The following is a 21,763-nucleotide window of genomic DNA, read 5'->3' as shown; positions in this document are numbered from 1 at the left end:
CCGATCTTTTTAAGCTCTAATTAGACGTTTTAGGGAAACTGAACATAATTAATACCTGAAAATTTAGGATATAGGGTTTTTCGATATGCACAAGAATTCTAAAATGTTCAGAGCCTCCCACCACTTCCGGTTATACCGGAAGTTGACTAAAACTTCCTTATTTTAAATGTAAAGCTCTGTATGTTATTGCGATTTTAGGTAGAATAGTTCTTGAGAATCCTCTCAATATAAGATTATGCTACCTTTTACGGAGTGTTTGACGCAATATGACCAATTTTTTCAAGTAAAAACATTGCCAACATTTTGTTTGGACAATATTTTATTGAATATAGTCCATTATCTGGATAAAATATTGGTTAATATAAAAAGTGATTTAAAACTAAAAACTATAAATTTCTCAAGAATTTTCAAATGGATCACCCTATATATTACGACATTATTAGTAATAACTTTAGTTGCTCTTTTAAGTTTTGTTAACTACTTCCCACACTTTAATTTAACAATTATTGAAATATTTAGCTTTACATGTTTATATTTTGACTTTGATCAACATTGTTAAGCGTGCGATGGAAATTTTAGTTTACATTTATTATTGCTCAAAAATGTAAGTTTTTAACTGTTAGATTAAGGTATAGAAAATACCTTAAAAAACTTAAAAAATAAAGAAAAAAAAAAAGAAACTTAAATACTAATTAAAGTTCTTTCTAGTTACGGCGTTATATTGGGTGATCGATTTAAGAAAGTTAAGAAATTTTTAAGTTAGCTTTTTGAATCACCTTGTATATTAAAGATTATTCTATTCACCAATTTTTTTTTATATTTTTGTATTATATCTTTTATTAATATAGACCATAATAATAAAATTTGTACCAAACAAAATGTTTACATTTTTATTAGTTATACATATAAGTACACGGTGTCAAATCAAATCGGTGATACAAATAAATATAGACGGTTTTTCAAAATATTGGTCATATCTTGTAAAATACTTAGTATACCTAGTATAATGTAGCATAATTTTATATTAAGAACATTTCTAAGAACTGCTCTGTCAAAATCCGCAATAATATACAGATAGTATATTTAAAATAAGATAGTTTTAGAAAAATTCCCGTGTATTCAGAAGTGGTAAGAGGCTTTAAATATTTTGTATTAATTGAGCATATCCAAAAACCCCATATTTTAAATTTTCAGATATTCTATCTCAAATTTTAACTAAAATGTCTAATTAGAACTTCAAAAGTATAATATAAAGCTCTGTATAATATATATATATATATATATATATATATATATATATATATATATATATATATATATATATAAACTTAAGCTTTTATTAGTACAGGATATAAGCAAATAAGTACGAAAGAAATATTAGCAATAAACAAAAACAACTTTCTAAATGTTACTAAGCCAATAAACTAAACTTTAACACAGGTTGGGATTAAAAAATATTTAAAAAAAATTAAAATTTGTACTAAAATCGTTGTAGTAAATTGGTAATTAATATTTATTTTCAAAATTATGAAAACGGTAATTATGTTAATTAATGTTCTACTAATTTAATAATAAATTTGTCTTTTAGTGCTGTTGCTCTAGTAATAATTTTAACTCGAGCAGGATTGGACCTGGATCCCACTGCTGTTAATAGACTTAAATTTACCGTACTAAAACTATCAGTTATTCCATGGACAACAGAAGCTTGTTTAACTGTTGTTTTAGCCAAATTTTGGTTAGGTACTAGTTGGAAATATTCATTATTATTAGGTAAGTACTACATAAGTTATTTGTTTTTACCGGTAAAAAGCCGGTCCTTCACCAAGATTTAACGAAGATCACCTTACTTCATTCGGGAGCTTTATTGGGGGCGGGTAATAATGTGATTAATAGAAAAGTAACAGACATGTAAATGACAGATAATGATTAAATCACAGTTTAACAAAATAAAAACAAGAAATACTGAATACGGCTAAACTGTAAGATAAAAAGGGCGCCAATAAGTCTTTTCTCCAAAAGAATTATGAAAGCAAATTATGAAAATCGACATTTACCAATAATCTATAAAAAACTTAACATTTTCAAGAAGATATTTCAAAAAAGTTATATGGTCTATTAAATATTATTATATTAAAATAATAAGTCTCAAAAAATTGTTTATTAATAGTCAAAAAATGTAAACAAATGCATGATAAATTTAGCAATTAGCCAACTTGTATTTATTAAATATTCCAAGAAAATTAACCTACGGCCACATTGACCTCAACCAAACTGCCCATTCTTTTCCATACTGAGAGTGTCTCATTCAAATATATGTTAAAAAATGTACATACTCTACCGCAACCATAATTTAGACCCTTATAATGTGACAAGTAGCTCTTTTAGACAGCAGACGCAGTAAAACTCAGGTTTAATTAAAATAAATATACATTTGAAAAAAAAAATTCAAAACAAAATTATATTCAAGATAATAGAAATCAAATGCTAATCCTACGGCAACGTCATCAACGAACGGCTCGGCGACTCACTGTTGAATACCTGCAAAAAATAAAATACAATTAATATATTAATATATATATAATTTATAATATACATGCAACTAAGAAAGAAAGGACAAATCAGAGGAATAGCGGATACTTGCGGATCAACACTAGGTTCGGCGAGGAGCGGAAACTGACTAATCAACACTCAGTTCCGGGAAATAATAGGTCTGTCTGAGATTAATACTACAAGCCTGCTACGTAATTGCCACTGAATCAATATTTTAGCAAAAGCGGTTGACCTTCAGTCAATACCTTAGGGCCAGTGGAGTTGTTATAAGATCTACACTGTGATGGAACTCCAGACGGTTGGTCAACACCCAGAGGTCCGGTAGAGTTCCCACTCTCCAGCATTCTAGCAGAGTCCAGCACTCTAGCAGAACTCGATTCTCTCTTGCGGAGTACGCTGCTTTATACGCTCGTCGGCCTTCCATCTCCTCTAGCACGTATAGATGGAAGTGGAACTTGTGATGGGAATGTGTGTTTAGGGAGCGCGGATGGGACGGAGGCGATACACATCGTTACAACTAACTAGTTAAAAAAAATGATAGAACTGATGATAGAAAAAACAAACAGATAAGAAATTAAGCTAGAGATTATAAAAACATATTCAAAAATATATTAATAGAAACGGCAAAATAATGATGTGTACATACAAAAATTATCAATAATAAACAATTAGCTTAATGGACAGGAAATAAAAAAGTGAAACTAAAATACGAATAAATGGAAAACATACATACATAAATAACATAAGAATAGAAAACTACGACTAATATAAAATAGAGAGAAAGAAAGTTAAAGATCAATTAACTGAATCAAAGAAGCCGACTTGAATACGAATTGGAAAAAATGGAGACAGATAATAAAAAAATAAATTAATAAAAATTTTTTTATATAATAAAATCATTCAGAAGCGAAAATATACTTGAAATAAATCATATAAAATATAAAAAAGAAAAATATTGTCAGACGAGAAAGAAATTATGAACATATAAAAATAATATGAATTTCAAGATCTAATAGAAGAACAGAACAAGGAATAATGCAATAGACAAAACAAGGTAGTGAATGGTGATAACGAAGAACGTGTAAATATGGGTAAATTAAAAATAACACAAATTAGAACAATGCCAAACATGAAGAAAAGATAACCGCAATGGAATTAAAACAATAACGCAACAACCTTACAGTGAAAAAGCTCTAATATATTATATTTTAGCTCCAACTTCTTAAGATATGGCCACAAGAACACATACTCCAAGGTTTACAAGTAGCACTAATTCATCCATGGAATAAAGAAATCTAAACTAGCGCAGACTAATACTATCTTAACAAGAGAATTCTTCGCAATATATATATATATATATATATATATAAAGCCATATATCACATCACAAACTCACAAAATTTTCTAGATATCATCATAGAGATGATGTGTTTATTTTTTCCCATTATGTAGTCAAACTCATTAGACAAGAAGTGCACAATCTAAATCACAGAAATATTACTTTTTTATGAATGTCATCTCATATTGGAATCACAGAAAACGATCTGGCAGATATACGTGCACAAAAAGCCTTAGAGGACGTAACTATTGAGTTCTATCCAAAAACTCCAGCTACAGATCTTAAATCATATTTCCACAGCAAAATAGTTAACATATTATGGAATAGCAGACGGCACAAAAACAGTCAAAATTACTTGAGATAAAATTAACATTTCAGCCATGGTCTGATAGTTCCACCAATCGTTTTTCTCAGGTGATCATAACGCGATTGAGTGCATGTATTAACCAACAGAGTACCAAGAATTTTTTTAAGAATGCGGTTATTACGTTTTTATGTCTTCAGCATTCTGATATATGAAATGGAAGCAAGGAATCTCGCTTCAGAGACATGGGCGAACTGCCGTATGTTGTCGATATCGTAAATGGACAGTGACCAATGTAACAGTTTTGCTACGTCTAAATAAATAAATAGAGATTCTAAATACCGTAAAAAGGAGAAAATTGAAACACTTTGCTCATGTGATGATAAATCCTACATATGAATTACCAGATGTAAGTACTTTGGGAGCAATAGAAGAAAAATGTAGTATAAAACGACCAAAAACATCTTTGTTCATGAACCTCCTCCCGTTGTATGGAATCAGCACCACGAGACTATTTAGGTCCGCTGCGGACAAAGTAAAGATCATGCTACTGGTCTGCGATGTTCATAAAGAATAAGGCATTTAGAGAAAAAGGAGAAGACCCTTAAGCTAGTGGGGACAAATAGGCGGAATCCAATTTAACCTACGTAATATTTTTCATCCATTTTTCACTAATTTATACCACCCTAATAATTTTTTCACCACGAAACCAGCTTTAAGGGAAGCGTTTCTGCTGGCTTAAAGTTCAAACTAGCAGAATTCACAAAAATAATTTATTACCACTCTAAAAATTTTTCATCATTAAACCACCCTTAAGGGGAGCGATTCTGCTGGCGTACGGTTAAAACTAAAAGAATTAAAAAATATATTTATGATATACCACAATATTCTGCTAGGTTTTTACGAATTTATTACCACCTTAGTAATTTTTCACTCGTTAACAACCCCTTATGGAGAGTCTATAATTCTTTTAGATTAAAATTTAAGGGGAAAAACTATTTTTTTTTCAAATTCACTCTCCTCTACTTATAACTGAAATAAAAAAGAGTTTTTTAAATTTTTACCAAACTTTAACCACCCTGATAATCTTGCACCCCTAAACCAATCTTATTTGGAAACGTTCCTGCTAGCTTAATAATTTTAAATTAGAAAAAAATATATTTTTGAAATACCACAGTGTTCTGCTAGATTTTAACGAATTTATTACCACCCTAGTAATTATTCACCCCTCAACTGTCTCTTATGTGAAGCCAATAATAGAAACGAATTTCTATACAAACGAATAAAACTATGTACAACATATACTAATGTTTAGATGTGAATCATTGACTATGTTCTCCAGGAGTTCTTTATTAATTTGATTTATCTATAAAGAGAGGTTTTAGTATATTTTTCATGTTTTATTTGTAATTATTTTTAGTTGGATGGTTTAGTTCATATCCATTTTCATGCCTCAATAACTTCCAGCTCTATTATGCGCCGTATATATTTACTTGTACTAAATCTCTTCCATATGATGTACATCTAGCAATATGTCAACAGCCTAATGCATTTAGGAAATGGGACTTTTTTGTGTTTTATCATTAATGGTTTTACTTATAATTTATTTCAGGTAGCATAATAGCGGCTGTCGCTCCAGCCGTTGTAGTCCCATGTCTCTTTAGACTTCGTTCAAAAGGATATGGAGTTGTGAAAGGCATTCCAACGTTAATTATAGCAGTCGCAGGTATCGACGATGCACTCTCGGTAGCCATTTTTGGAGTTGTATTGGGTATTATATTTAATGGTGCGAGTGTCGCCAAAGGAATTATTTTCGGAAGCCTTTCAATATTAGCAGGTAAGGAATACAATAACTATAATTTAAAAATGCAAATTTTTTTGATAAATATTTAGTAAATATTTTAGTGGGACAATTCATTTGGTAAGGCTCATATTGAATACGATAAAAAGCTGAGAATATAAATAAATATGATACTATTTATCAGGGTGATTCTTTGGGAGTTCTAATTAGACGTTTAAGAGAAACTCAACATAACTAATACCTGAAAATTTAGTTTCATCATCATCACCATTCAGTCTTTATTTATCACGTCCAATGCTGAACATACTGCTGATCTTATAGGAAAATTTAATTTATGGGGTTTTTAATATGACCTATTATTCAAAAAACATCTTAAGCCTCCTGCCGTTTCTGGTTATACCGGAAGTTGACTTAAACTTCCTTATTTTAAATATAACGCCTTGTATATTATTACGGATTTCAATATAATAGCTCTTAAGAATTCCCTTGTTATAAAATTATACTTCATTATACATGGATAAGTAAGTAAGTTAAGATTATACCTATTTGAAGTCTAGATTGCAGTGTTTAACGACATTTTTTCACTAGAATTCTACCTCATATTATCCAATATTAATCGCGAATACTCGATAGAGTATGTTATGTCCCTACATGTAATAATTTAGGAAGGATTTGTCTTATAGTGAAGATAATCTTAGTCGATATTTTTTTTCAAATGAAAATAAAGTATCACTAATGTGTCACCGATTGAAAAGTGCCTTTGTTATCTAGAAACGTGTTTAATCGTAAAATTTTCTTATTTTTGAGATTTTTATTCTTTTGTTATTTTCGAAACTATTTTTTACCATAATCTCGTTGGGATATATTATCTATACATTCAACGGCATGTGGTCGTCGGTCTCAATTCCATCTAACCACGCAATTCGCGGTCAGCCTCTACTTCTTCTTCCTATAGATGTTTCTGTCGGTAGCTTTTTAGCAATTATGTTGTCAGGCATTCGTATTATGTGTCTGGCCTATCTAAGTCGCTGTGTTTTAATGAACGTTACATCTGGTTCATTAAACAGTTGGTATAATTCGAAATTAAATCTTTTACGCCACTGCCCTTGATCGTTTATAACTCAAAACATTTTGCGGAGTATCTTACGCCCGAATATTCACAGAAGTCTTTCATTCTTCTGAGTTAGAGCCCATGTTTCCGCTCCGTATGTGAGGACCGGCCTCGGCAATGTTTTCTATATAATAATTTTAGTTTATATTTAAATATTTATTGAGTGGAATTGTTTTTATACTACGCATTATTTGTAAAGCTTATTCGTCTTTTAACTTCTTCGCTTGGTTTGTTGGTAGTAATCACTACCAATAACGAACCAAGATATGTAAAACTGTCAACACGTTCAAAGATATGACTTCCAAATGATGTTTCCCGTTCCTTATTTGCTATAGGATCCTTAGTAACCAACATGTACTTGGTTTTGTCTTCGTTAATGACTAGACCAATCTGTTTCGCCGCCGTTTCCAATTCTAGGAAATATTGCTCAACACCTCGCTTGCTACATTAAATAGAAGGCAAACCAGGGCATCTTCTTGTCTATCTCAAGTGATCGAGAATTTTCTTCCTGTATACCTACGCTGGCTTTAGAGTTAGACATTGTCATTCTCATTAATCGGATAAGTTTTTCTGGTATATTAAACACGCATTGATTGGTATAGTACTGTTCTCTTGACACTGTAGTATGCGGCGTTAAAGTCCACGAATAGTTGATGGGTTTCAAGGTTAAATTTTAATGTTTTCTCGAGAATATGTCTTATTTAATGAATCTGCTTAATTATTGATTTTTCTGAAGTAAATCCGCCCTGGTATTTTCCAACTATGCCAACGGTATAAACTTGTAGACTTTCGTATAGAATATTTGTTAGTATTTTGTAAGCAGTTTTTAACACGGTTATACCTCTGTAGTTGCCGTACTCGAGTTGATCGCCTTTTTTATGTAACGGGTATATCACGCCTTGGGATCGTTCACAGGGTCGCATTTTGCCAGACAAGAAGTAAAAGTTTATGCAGTGCTTGTAGCAGAGCGTCAATATTTTTTAATTTGTTATTTTATAATTTGCTATTTTTTTATTTTATTATTTTTAATCTTTTTAATGGCTTGGGCAACCTCTTTAGTGGTAGGTGGTGTTTCGGTGGTAGGTTTGGGTTAAATAGATTCCAATTATTTCGATCTGCTATGGTGTTATCTGCTTCTTCGATATAATGGCCGTTAGATTTTGCGTCGAAAAATTCAACCCATCGGTTTAAGATTGAGGCCGTATTACTTAGGATATTTCCTTGTCCATCCTTACAGCTCCCTATTCTTGGCTTAAACTCTTTATTCAGTTTGTTTACATTTCTGTAGAACTTTCGAGTTTCGTTTTGATGACTTAGCCATGACTTATCTATGTTTTCTAACTGCTTTTCTTCAAATTGCCTGTTGGCTTGATATTTGTCTTTAGGTATTTCCTATTTAACAATCTGTTGCTTCTTGACACTCCTCGTCAAACCATTCGTTATGTCTAAGTGGTTTGGTTTTCCCCAATATTTTCGATAATTTCTCAGTTATTATGTTTCTAAATTTTATCTACAATTTCTTCACATTTTCATCTGCTTCCAGGCTCTGTATTTCCTCATCCATTTGTTCCCTATACTCTCTCGCAACGGTTTCAATTCGTGAATTATTAACATTATTTCTGTCTTGTTTCAGTCTTCCCTGATTTTTGCAATTACAAGAAATTGGTCACTATCTATGTTTGGACCTCGGTAGCTTCTGACATCCACGAAGTCGGAAGAGTGTCTTGCATCTATTAGGATGTAATCTATCTGATTAAGATTTTCATTGTCGGATAATTTACATGTTACTTTGTGTATTATTTTATGAGGAAATCTTATTCCTCGTACTACCATGTTTTTGGTACTTGAAAAGTTTATTAGTCTTAACCCGTTATCATTTGACTCTTGATGTAATCTCCCACATCCTACAGTTGGGTGAAAAAATTGCTTATTTCCAATTTTTACTTTAAGGTCCCCAGCAATTATTTCACGTGCGTGTATTCTAAGTAAGTTCGTCGGGTTAGTGCTTATTTGTTCCATACCACATTTTCTACTTTTTCGGGTTAGAAGTTGTAATGAAACATTGCCATCATAATAATGTATGTAATTTGGCCCTGATAACAGCCAAGACTGTTCTGTAATACCTTTGTAACTTTGTGCCATATGATTATTTTATGGGTTATTTCAGTGTTTAAGTGTTCCATATGCAAAGGCCAATAGAAAGCCAGTATTTCACACGCGCATTCCATGTTTCAATGTTTGTTTGTGCCATGCCAGTATTATATGCAGTGAGTTGAGGTTAACGTGTCTTACTTCTTGTATGGTGGCGACTGGATGTAATAAATAAAAGTATAAAACGGATAACATAAAATAAAAGTATAATATAATGATTCAAGTTCAACTTCTTTTGATGGAAACAGACAAAATACAGAGAGTTCTACAAAAATGGTATCAGAATGTGCCGAAAAATGTATAGAAGAAAGCTCAGCAGAAAATAACATGGAAAATCAAGATGTCCAAACAAGCAGTAAGAAGACTTCTAAAAAAACCAAAAAGTGATTGATAAATCCTGAGAACTGGACTAGAAATGTGAAAAAAGTTCAGTGAGAAAATGTACTTCAATATAAGGACGAAAAAGAAGTTGGCCATGCTCCAAGGCAATGTCAATCCAAGTGTTTGAAAACTTGTATCTATCAATGGGTAGGAGGTTACATTTAAAAACTTTTGGCAACTAAGTGATAGCCAAAAAGGCGCATTTTATTCAAAATTTGTAAAAAAAATTCACCAAAACGAAGGTATGTGAAAACAGATAATATTTCGGACTGCCAGAAATTTATTATTTCTTTAAAAAACACTATAAGGATAACTCAGGGATTGCTCGGACTCCTTTGAAAGGAAAATACGTAAAGAAAGTCTTACCATTGGAAGCTTACTGTCGATCAGATCGTGTTAGATTGTATTTAGATCCGTGTCTCTCCATTGAAAAAATGTATCGACTATACCTAGAAAGTGACTTCAGTAATTTTCCTGTTAAATCACATCAGTATAGAGAAATTTTTACAGAATATAATTTTGGCTTTCTTCTACAAAAAAAAGGATAGATGTGATATCTGTGAGAAATACAAATTAATTGACAATAAAACTAAAGAAAATAAAAAATAATATGATTTTCACATAAAAAATAAAATCGAAGGAAAAACAGAAAGAGACTTTGATAGAAACGCCTACAAATTTGACCAGTCTACTGTTGTTTTATGCTTTGGTATGCACAATGTTTTTGCTCTACCAAAAGCTGAAGTGTCAAATTTTTTTTATAAAAAAAAATTTTCAATACATAATTTAACTGTTCACTGCTTCACAGATAAAATTACCTACTGTGCTCTATGGCATTAAGCCATTTCAGTCCGTAATGGTAATCAGATTGCCAGTGCTCTTATAAAACTATTAAACATAATTTCAGAAACAAATCCTAATATAAATAAGTTTATATTATGGTCAGATTCTTGTGTCCCCCAAAACCACAATTTACACATGGCCTTAGCTATAAAGTATTTCTTACATATCAATAATCGCATTAATACAGTTGAACAAAAATTTTCAGAGCCCGGACATAGTTTAATTCAAGAAATCGACTCTGTTCACAGTCAAATAGAAAACTATTTAAATCATAGGAAAATATACAGCCCTGTTGCACTCTTAAGACACCTTGTAAATATACCCCCCGGTAAAGCACCTGTCAAGGTGCTGCAACGAAAAAAAGATTTTTTAAATTTTCAAATAGTAAGCCAAACTCTAAATTTTAAAGATTTGCCTTTTACTTAAGTTAAACAAATTAACTATAAAAAAGATGACCCCTTGCATATTAGTTTTAAATGTGATTTTAATAAAAATGACAATGTTACTTTTATTAGACTTAATAAACATGAGACACGCGGATCTGCTAAAAAACAGGGCAAAAACGATCATAATAATATTATTATTAACTTTTCCATGGTAAAGGTTATTACCGAAAAATCTATAGTCGACGCTAAAAAAATAAAGCATATCGTGTCTGTTTGCCTACATGCCTGAGGTCGACAAAATATTGTACAGAACAATATTTTCTTCACTAAATAAATGATTTTATTTCTTCCAACTGCAATTATTTGTTTCAATTACGTTATGAGTAGGTACCTACCGCGAAGAATATTTAACTTTTATTTACTGTTTGTTTCACATACACATGTTTTAATTTTAATAAATTTTGAAAACAAAAAGCAGTTTTCTTTTTGATGTACCCTTGTATTTTTTTAAAGGTGCGGTAATATAAGATTAGAAATAATGTAATAAACTATGATCTAACCGTAGAATGGTACATAAGATATATAGAAACGCAAACTAAAATATTTTACTTAAAACGTTATAAAATAATTCAGTTTTGTACTTCATTGCATATGGAACAAATGTGCAAATTTCTGTACTAATTTTACTTTTTGTTCCATAAGCAAAGGTTTTTATTTTTTTTTTCAAATTTAAAAAGAGTCAGTAAATATTTGAAGGCATAATCCAGCACACCATTTTAAATATTTTTTTTTATAATTAACATCATTTTCCTGAGTTTTAAAATAAATGAGTAAATATTACCAAAATATTTAAATGTAAATATCTCATAATGAGAATTTGGCATATTCTTCTTAAGAAGAACTAATATCCAAATATCCTCTTAAACAGCGAAAGGTGCCATATTTTATAAGGCGACAAGTATAATCTTTTAAAAATCATATCTATTTGCATATACCAACCAGCATGAATGCCTACACGCTGCATAGCAATATCAATAGCTTACAACAAATCTGACATAAAATCTAATCTATATTATAAATCTCTGTTTCAGAAAAGAATTAATTTGTCTTTAGATCGAATCTAGACCTGCATGTATAATATTTTTATTTTTAAAGAGCAATCTGTCATTTTTATCATTTTGGTTTGAGATTACACAATTTAAATAAAAATATCATGTAATGTGTAAAATAACCTATATTGTGTGTAACCCAAATATAGAAACATGTACACATAAAGAGATAGGTACATATACGTAGAAATTAAAAAAAGTATTTTTGAGAACTTGTTTGTATTTTGTAATTGGAACAGATAAGATGTTTAAAATATTCAGATACTGATATATAACAAAGAGAACTAGCCTTTGTGTGAATTTTTTAAATTCAAATAAAAAACACAGCTTCATAACCTGTCACAATTATTGTGTGACATGATGATGAAGCTGCATATGAGGTAAGTTATTTGTATAATCTTTTCTGAATATTTTTTGTCTGTATTATCTATATCTCTATTATAAGACCACAGTAAATATGAGGTTTAACCTTAAAGAACTTTTCTTCTGAGTTGTATTACATTTCTGACAAATAACTTTGCTGCATATGACACAGTTATCCAGAATCACTGTAATCTAGTTAAGAGTTACGCTTTTTCTTTAAATTCTTGTTTTAAAGAAAACAAAAAAAGTTATTTACGGTATGTTTACATTATGGTAATGTTTGAAATAAACTAAAATCATAACTAAATGAATTTCTAACGCATCGCCCACCCTAATTACAACTTTTTTAGATTGCTCTATACAATATTTTTTTTTTATTTTGTAGGTATCGGTATAGGTGTAATATGGGGAATTATTTGTAACATCACACCTGAAAGAAACGATCCATTTGCATCACCTTTGAGAATTCTACTTCTCCTTTCTGGCGGCCTAGCTGGAGTCTTTGGTAGTGAACTAGTAGGATATGGTGGAGCAGGTCCTTTAATATGTGTCACAGCTGCATTTGTGGCCCTGACCAATTGGTCTAAACAGGGATGGCATGTGGAAGAAAACCCAGCAGCTTTGGCGTTTGAAATATTTTGGATGATTTTCCAGCCGATTTTGTTCGGAATAACGGGATCTAGAATAAAAATAAATGAGATGGATAGTAACGTAGTACTAGTCTCTTTTGGAATATTGGCGATTGTTGTCTTGGTCCGGATAGCAGTAACAGTTTTGGTAGGAATTGGATGTAATATGAATTTAAAGGAGAAATTGTTCGTGTCTGTATCTTGGATTAGCAAAGGAATAGTTCAGGTAAGTTAATATTATTTTTAAACTAAATCATTTTGAAATTCGGCCGCTATATCATGGGTATTGGCATGAACTCTCTGTATCTATATTTAAAAAAAAACCAAAGGTCATTATTAAAAAATTGAAAAATACCTTTTTATTTATCTGTTCTTAATTGTTACTTTTCGTCCCATCTTTTTGATTTTATATAACAAACTATATAGTTTTCGTAATGGCCTGTTCTTTACATTTAAAAATTTGGATGCTAAGGGCTAACGGTCTGATCACTGGATTACAGTGCAGAGTTTTAGTTTTAAATATAAGTGTAAAGATAATGCAACCATCTATATTTATTATATTTATTTTAAAAATAAACTTCTGCTATTGTACAGGTTTTTGCACATATGGAATGCATCTTCTAATTTCAAACAATTACTTTCACTGGCAATATTATCTGAACCATCAGGTGTATCTGTATTTGTAGGGTAGGGAAGGCGACGAGTTAAGTTCCACAGCACTTAAACCACAATTAACCGATTCCAGGGAGCTATTGTCCTTAGCTTATTGTCCTTCCTGCCATTGCTAGGAATGTGGATAAGTCACCAGGGAACATATACTCTATATGGGCAGGTGTGAACCGGGTCTCACCGAACGCGTACTCTTGTATTAACCATAACTCCGGGCATTCACATAAGACATGCTCCACAGTTTCGTCTTCTTGTTTACACTATCTGCATAGAGGTGTGTCAACCAGCCCCAGTATGTGGAGGGGTTTGCTTAATTGACAATTACCAGTTAAAAAACCGTAGTTTACTGTCAAGCGTAAGTTTTTCCTGGTCATTGATCATGCATCAAAGTACTTCTTTAATGCTGGCTTTTCAAGGCTACTAAGTGTTCCCCTGGCAAGTCTACATCCTTGTCCTTCTTCCCATCTTTTCACGGTTGGCGTATGAGAGTGACATTTGATAATTTCCGCGATTGTTGTAGTTGACTAACCAAAAAGATCTGCAGGTCCAACAGTCTTAGCTTTGCTGTCTTCCTAGTAAATTGGTCAGCAATGCGCCATTATTACTATACTTTATTACTTTTGTGCCATTTAACACACCTCAGAATGATGGTATTACCATCCGAAGCTTGAATTAGTGACTCGTGATACTTCATTACTAACCCTGATGTGACACGTAACCTATTCAAGGTTAGTAGCGCTTGTCTGCTATCTGTGCAGATTATTATAGTTTTCCCGGCTATACCCTTTGGGGGTTATTTCTTTTGCGGCTCTGGAGATACCAGCCAGTTCTGTCTGAACTACACTGACATTTTTGCCCATACCCCACTTTATTCTTCATACACCATCAGGTGTAATAAACTCTCCAATTTATTTAAACTTTTTTAACTGTTTGACTTTGTCTTGGTAATTTTGGTGCATTCTTGATGTTTGTAGTAAACTCAGTTTTATTGAATGCTGTTTTAATGCCAATTTTCGCGGCAATGAATTAAAGGCTTGACAGCTGAGCTTAATCTTTATTAACATTACTAACTAAATAATCCAGGTCATCGGCAAAAGCTAAACAGTATACTTTAAGACTCTTTCGTTTGTGTTCAAATTGTATTTTATTATTTAACAGTATGGTTGTTGTCCAACTCTCAGTTGTATTTTAAAAGCCTGATAGAAATCATCAGTAAGGTGTCTTTTTAAATTATCTTCAATTTCCTTGATTTCACTTTTGTTAGACAGTCTGTTAATTGCTTTCAATATTTTTGATTTCTCCTTCCTGAGAATAATATAGAATCTGTATTATTCTCAGTTCCAAATGTATGAACCATGGACTGATGGAGGTTGAATCAATCTTCACCTGTTGCTGGCTATTCTGCCACAACATTAACTTCTTGCCTTGCTGTTCTGTCACATTTTGACCTCAAGGCCACTGTCTTTTCTCGTTCGGCGTGGTACCTAAATTTCTGGTCGCATTTCACCGACAGCGACTGAGAAGCTTAAGAGTGGTTACTTCATTATATAATTTTTTTTAAATATCTATAATTCAATTTTAATAATGTTACCTAAAGTTAAAATCAAATTTAAATAATAATATACTGTTGGAAGTGCATTATATGATCTTTTTAGTTCTCTGTAAATTAATGTTTTTTACTTAAGTTTTTTCACATATTTTTTATATACATGTACCATTACGACATGTCTTTTGCTGTGCTAAGTTGAGTTAATTTGTAAACTGTATTCAGTTCAATTAATTGTCTATACAACATAATATTTAATGTCCATTATCATAAGCTTCTTTACACATATTATATCTTTGACTGCTACATATCTTTTTAAGGTAACCCACTTATAATAACTTTTCCATGGATGTTTGGTATTTCATATTGTTCTTTTTAGATGAACTGATGATGCTTCTTGATTAAGAAGCGAAACGTCTTTAATAAATAGATGAAGTAGCCACCTTCTTTGTCTTTTATTTCTCCACTTTGACCGAAACACCCACCACTCTTCGAGTGTTCCTTAGTTTATATTGGATTGACGGTCGTACTCCTTTTCTCGATATATATATATATATATATATATATATATATATATATATATATATATATATATATATATATATATATATATATATATATTCAGAAATATTCTGCGCCAATTCCTACGCTAACCCCTACCCACGCCAACCTTTACCCAAATCACCATCGACGGTATAAATGAACCGTCCTCTATTCCCAGTACCAGTAATGCATTGGTTATTGATCAGTGTAGTAGCGTCTGGACGCTCGGGGACTGAAACCTCGGAAGTCCTGAAGAAATCATCGAAGAGAATTTAAAAAAAAACACAGCTATGGTTTATTCCGTTGTTCCTACTGACCCTGTATTATCTAAAATAATTTTTAATTATAGACGTATTTGACGTATTTCAGTTTCGTTATAAACATTTTTATAAATGCATTGTTGTTGATGCACCATGTATATGATACGTAGATATCTACCATCAATGCATTTGGTTCTTAATATGTTCAACAGTATTCCAGTCTTTATCCTATGCAAGCCTTTTCGTAATCGATGAAAGCTACATAAATATCTTTACATTCGTATTACTTTCGGAGAGGTACCGTTCGCGTCATAAAAAACTGGTCTTATAACTGAAAATCGTGTTTTTCAAGTTGTGTAAGTTGAGCTTTTCACATGTGTCATTCTAATTTCGAAGGCAACGTTGCCAGTTCAACGAAAATACATATATCAAACCAGCTAAAAGCAGGGCTGTGCGACAGGTCGCAAGTTTTTAGTATATTAAAAACTAAAACAATATCAAGCATTCTCGATCAGTCAGTCACATTTACTTAAACATTTATTTAAACACACATCTTAAAAAATTCTATTAATTTTGAAATTTTCATTATCTCCTAGTAGTACCCATACATTGATTCGTATTTTATTATAATTTATGAAAATATTTCAATTCAAAAATAATGATAGATAATAAATCTAGCCATGACTTTAAATTATTATGTTTAATTTCAAATCGAGAGGTGTGATTGGTTTCTCGTAAAGTGTAGCACAAACATGTATTGAGTTGTGGAATACTACAGTAAATAAAACCCACTATAAAAATTTAAAATTCAATTTGAAATTATTAAAAAATGAATAATTTTTGCAGTGAACAAGTGTGGAATTTAAATATATGTATTACAATTCGAAAAGTTAATATTTTGTCATAGCTCCATTATTATTAATCACCTCTTGTAATCTTCTGGGAACTGAGTTTATTAAATTTAGTGACAAATTTTCATCTTCGGCCAAGCTTTCCCAGGTTTCTTCAATGATGGTCCATAAATGATCCCTGTTTTGGGGAACTACATTTAATTTTTATATTTTGTTGATCATAAGTCCCCAAACGTTTTATTTTGGATTAATATCTGGACTTTTAGAGGGCCATGGAAGAGCTTCAATGCTATTTTCCATAAGGTAATCCCGTACACGGTGGGCTGTGTGGATTGTATAGTTGTCATGCTGGAAAATAAAAGTATTGTTGGGGAAAATTTCCCTAACCGATGGCAACATCACATTATCTAATATATGTAAATAGGTTTCAGTATTGAATCGTCCTCCAATTCTCCAACACATTCTTAAACCTCCTCTATACATCCAAGCCAAAAGATTTACAGAGAACCGTCCGGACTTATCACTTAATAAAATATAGTTTTCGTTAAACCTATTTCGAGGCGGTCTATAAACCCTAATACGACCATCATAATGAGACTGGAATACTTTTTCATCAGTAAAAATTACACGGTCCCAAAGATTGACTGGATCATTTAAAACGTAATTTAAATCAAATATGTTTACTTTGTTTATGTTCCTCGCTAAATTTGTATTTTCGGGAGGCTGCACAATTTTTTAAAGCTGTTCTTCTAATTCTCCTTAATGCTGTAGTTATAGAAGTATTAAAGTTTGTATTAACTTTTGCTTGCCTTGCCGTATGGAAGGGATACGCTCTTAAATAATTAGTTAATGTTTCATCTTATTGGGCTGTAGTAATAACTGGTCTCCCACTCCCTCTCTTTCTATCCAAAGTCTGCTCGTTTTCCCATTTTTTTAATGTTGTGGATTGTGGTTTTGCTTCTATTTAACTCTTGAGCCAGTTGTCGAATAGACCAACCATCTTCTATTTTTGAAATTCTCGTTTTATCAAACTGATTTAACTGACGTCTTTAAAAACTCACTTTGACAAACTTGTCAAATCTGATTGATGGCAAGCAATATTTTTTATGTTTAATTTTTATGTTTAATCGTTAGGATCTGTTCGGGAAGCTTTCACACACTGATAACATCTGTAGATACTAAACCAACATTTTTCAGTTATAAGAGGATTTTTTAAGACAGACGATGATATCTTACTTCGCTTAATTTTATTCTCATTATCATTTATACACCGTAAATCATTTAATTTTGAAAAAAATATGCATCTCAATGGGTAGGTAAATGTTTTTTGTTTACATTTTATATATAATAATGTAAAAAAGTAATAGTCTATTTATAGATAAAAACGGATTACAATTAGGGTGTAGATTCAACCTCCATAGGGACATTACAGTGAGATATCGGATTGTAATGTAATACTGTCACGTTTTGAAAAGCATTTTTCGCCCCGGATATTTTATAGTTTATAATCTACGTAGGATAAAGTATAATGTTAGTTTTTCACATTTATCGTTTATGTAATAAATAATAAATTTATTTAGGTAGTTTGCCTGTTACTAAACTTGACATAACACACAGTCAACAGTTTGTGTTTTGAAAGTAATTGAAGCATAACATTACAGTAGATGCAATCCAATGTTCCCTGTGCCAATACCCTAAGTTTAAATATCGTTCAACATTTTGGACATTAACTCAATCCTCTCTCTGGTTATTAAAGTTATTAGATACGGTTGTTTGTTGTTAATAATAAAAATAATACCTATCTAAAAACTTTATATATTTTTGAACGTTATTTTTTACGTTTTACGTTTTATTTAAATTTACTGAAATTCCGTTATCTGTGATGGCAACAACGAATTGATTCACGAACCATTGTGTCCAATCTGAACACAGGTTTACATTGGGAAAAAAAGTGTACCAGGTTTATATGACGGGAAGTGTACATTTAAGCCAAAACCCTCAGGTGTACCCAGCGCATTCCTAAATCGCAACTGGCATTCATCTATTTCTTTTTCGCAATGAATATTACGAAGAAAAAAAAATTCAATGTGTGGCTTATCAGACTAATTAATCTATTTAGACGCATGCGATTTCCCGCTGTTTCTTCGGAATTGCTGTATTTATGCTGTATTATAAGTACTTTAGCCATTTCTTAGGTAATTGTTGTGCTATAAATTGAATATATATTATGCTTTTTTGTTCTATTTCTTCCATTTCTGATTATCTATCCGCCATCCACTTACCTTTAGCCACTCGTATTTTTGTTTTATTTAAAATTCCTCTGCTTATGATTTTGGTCTATTCGTTTTAGCCTGACTCTTGCGTCGGTGACTGATGAGTTATGGTCAGATCCAATATCTGCTCCAGAGTATGTCGTAACTCTAGTGATGGAGTTTCTAAATATTTTTTTAATAAGAATGGAAGAAAGAGGAAGGTATAAAAAACAATTAAATTGGAGTTATTACTCCTCTGTCCATGGGTTATTCAGCAATTCAGATTCTTTCAATAGTGACATCCGGACAGCAGACAAAGGGGAATTCGGAGTTATCAAAATTAAACCACTTGCATCAAGTTTATCTTCGTCAAGCCAATTTGTAGCGCATATTACAGAGAAACTCATCTGTTCTTTTGGCAGCAAGTCGCTGTAGGATGCACTATTGTGGAATGTAAAATAGGTCCTACTGATTACACTTATTCCGTTCTTGAGATCGCATTGAAATGTTGGACAAAAGAAATCATAAGGCACCTGCTTAAATTCTTTCAGTGGGGGCGACAGGTCAACGGTCAACTTTACGAGAAGTGGTGAATTCTTGCATGATCCTTTATCTAACTAACTAGGTACAACGATCTTGCTTGAACTTTAAAGCATTGGGCTGGCTGCAGTAAATCTGGAAAGTCATATTTCAATGCACTTCTTGAGCGGCAACGGCAATATTAGTCCGCGCATTTAATTACTTGAAAGAAATATTGATATTCACGGATGTGATAATACCATTCCAGATTAAGGTCTACTGGATCCTGCAAGCTATCTTCAGGCTTTCTATATTTCGTCGAAATGTCGTTCGTAGTTGTCAATTTCCACGTTTTCTTTTCACGTGTTTCTGTGTATTATTTTCTACAAAAACAAAATAAAAAATACGTACAATAAAGCCAAAGGATCTTCCGTAAGATATAAAGGACAAGAAATACCAACTTGGAAGATTTTAATTTCGTGGTTTTTTATACAGTGTTACGTAACGTGTTGTTCCACCTCACCACCCACATCTATAACGCCCTGTGACGTTTTACAAGATCTCCCACCCCCAAATTGCGATATGTAATACTTGAACGACCCCCCCAGGTATCTTCAATAAATATATTTATCTAAGGTTTCGCAGAAAAAAATTATTTTATCATAGTCTCTATGAAATTCATCTTTAACTGTCACTTCATCCATACATAACATTTTTTACACTTATTGTCATATATTTAAACCATATATTGAATTGCAATTTATTCTGATTAAACTGCTAATATAATTTTGTAGACTTTTTTTGTGAACTAATAAAAATATTTTTATTATAGGCTGCTCTAGGACCAGTAGCACTTTCTTTACTAGAAAACAAAAAGAACGAGGAAGTAATTGAAGCACAAAAAATTATGCAATGCTGTATATTATCTATTATTCTTACTGCCCCAACTGGAGCCTTACTAACAACAATATTAGGACCCATTTTACTTACTAAAGAAAAACCTCTTCCACCAGAACTTAGAGTCCGAAAGAAGAGCAGAAGACAATCTTTCCTAAGTCCAGATTTGTTGTTGAATGAAGATGCCAATAATGAAGACAAAGAACAGGTGCATAACGTTACAATTAGTTCTATAATTGAAGAAGATAAAGATGACGTGGAAACCGCTAAAAAATAGGTATCAAACCGTTATAGTAAAAAATATGGGCAGAGCTGATCTCGTGATGAAATTTAAGGCGGAAGAGCAAAAAACGAAATGTGATTAGTTGTGTGGAATATTTAATAATATTTGATCTATTTTTAGGATCTGATATTTTTAGTCGATCCATTCAGATTTTAAAGACACATATCAATATTTAAAATTATCATGATTACTCAATGAAGAAATGTGTATTATGTAAAATGGATTTTTATTGTAGCGCTAGATAATAGTATAGTACTATCACATTTAAAATGGTAAATTTGCTTACATAATTGTAAACTTATTTTCTTATTACTTATTGTTAAATATATTTTCAGTTGGGAATATAAATTATAAATATGTTTATATCAAAAGTTTAAAATCAATAACAAAAATAAATTATTATTTTAATAATAAAATGTTATTTATCGTATATAATATAATTATTATATCCGATCTCCCAGGTGTTCTACATCCACAAGATTTGATCCATCCACAAGATTTTGAAATATATCAAGCTCTTCACCCTAAAACACAGCTAGTGGAGCAGTAGCAGTATTAGTAAAAAATAATCTAATTTACTTAGAAAGAGCAAATATAGAGACTAAAGCCATGCAATCAGCTAGTACAAATGTTAAAAAAAATTGATGTAAACAGTAGCAGCTGCATATTTTCTACCAAAACATAATCTAAAAAAAAAAAACAAAGATTATATTCATTTGCTCAACACGCTTAGAGAAAAATTTACCATTAATGCAGATTTTAATGCTAAGAGAATTACATGCAGCAATAAAAAAAATGGAAAATGGCAAATTTTATAAAAATGGAAACAGCTGAGGGTATGCTAAGAGAAAATAACCCTACCTTAACCAATAACAGAACAAACTGGGCTAGCCTTATAGTCCAGTCGTCAGAGAGTTGACCCGTAAAAATTATACGAACAAACTGAATTTTGCAGAGAATATTAATTTTGGGACAC

At 31.5% G+C, this 21,763-nt stretch overlaps 1 protein-coding gene across 4 annotated transcripts in view; it reads left to right on the top strand.

Moving 5' to 3' along the window:
- Positions 1-21,217, top strand: part of LOC140443556 (sodium/hydrogen exchanger 9B2-like) — a 205,401-nt gene extending 184,184 nt beyond the window's left edge. For all 4 annotated transcript variants that reach the window (XM_072534874.1, XM_072534876.1, XM_072534875.1 and 1 more), the window contains 4 exons: positions 1,589-1,770; positions 5,806-6,030; positions 12,724-13,193; positions 20,440-21,217. In XM_072534874.1, the coding sequence (XP_072390975.1) occupies positions 1,589-1,770; positions 5,806-6,030; positions 12,724-13,193; positions 20,440-20,781 (1,219 nt within the window). In that variant the 3' untranslated portion in view covers positions 20,782-21,217. The remainder of the gene's footprint in view (positions 1-1,588; positions 1,771-5,805; positions 6,031-12,723; positions 13,194-20,439) is intronic.
- The last annotated feature ends 546 nt before the right edge of the window (positions 21,218-21,763 follow it).

Source organism: Diabrotica undecimpunctata, chromosome 6 (assembly GCF_040954645.1).
Source record: "Diabrotica undecimpunctata isolate CICGRU chromosome 6, icDiaUnde3, whole genome shotgun sequence".
NCBI classification, from domain to species: domain Eukaryota; kingdom Metazoa; phylum Arthropoda; class Insecta; order Coleoptera; family Chrysomelidae; genus Diabrotica; species Diabrotica undecimpunctata.
Note: the sequence above shows the minus strand (reverse complement) of the source record. Positions and strands in the feature narration are given on the sequence as shown.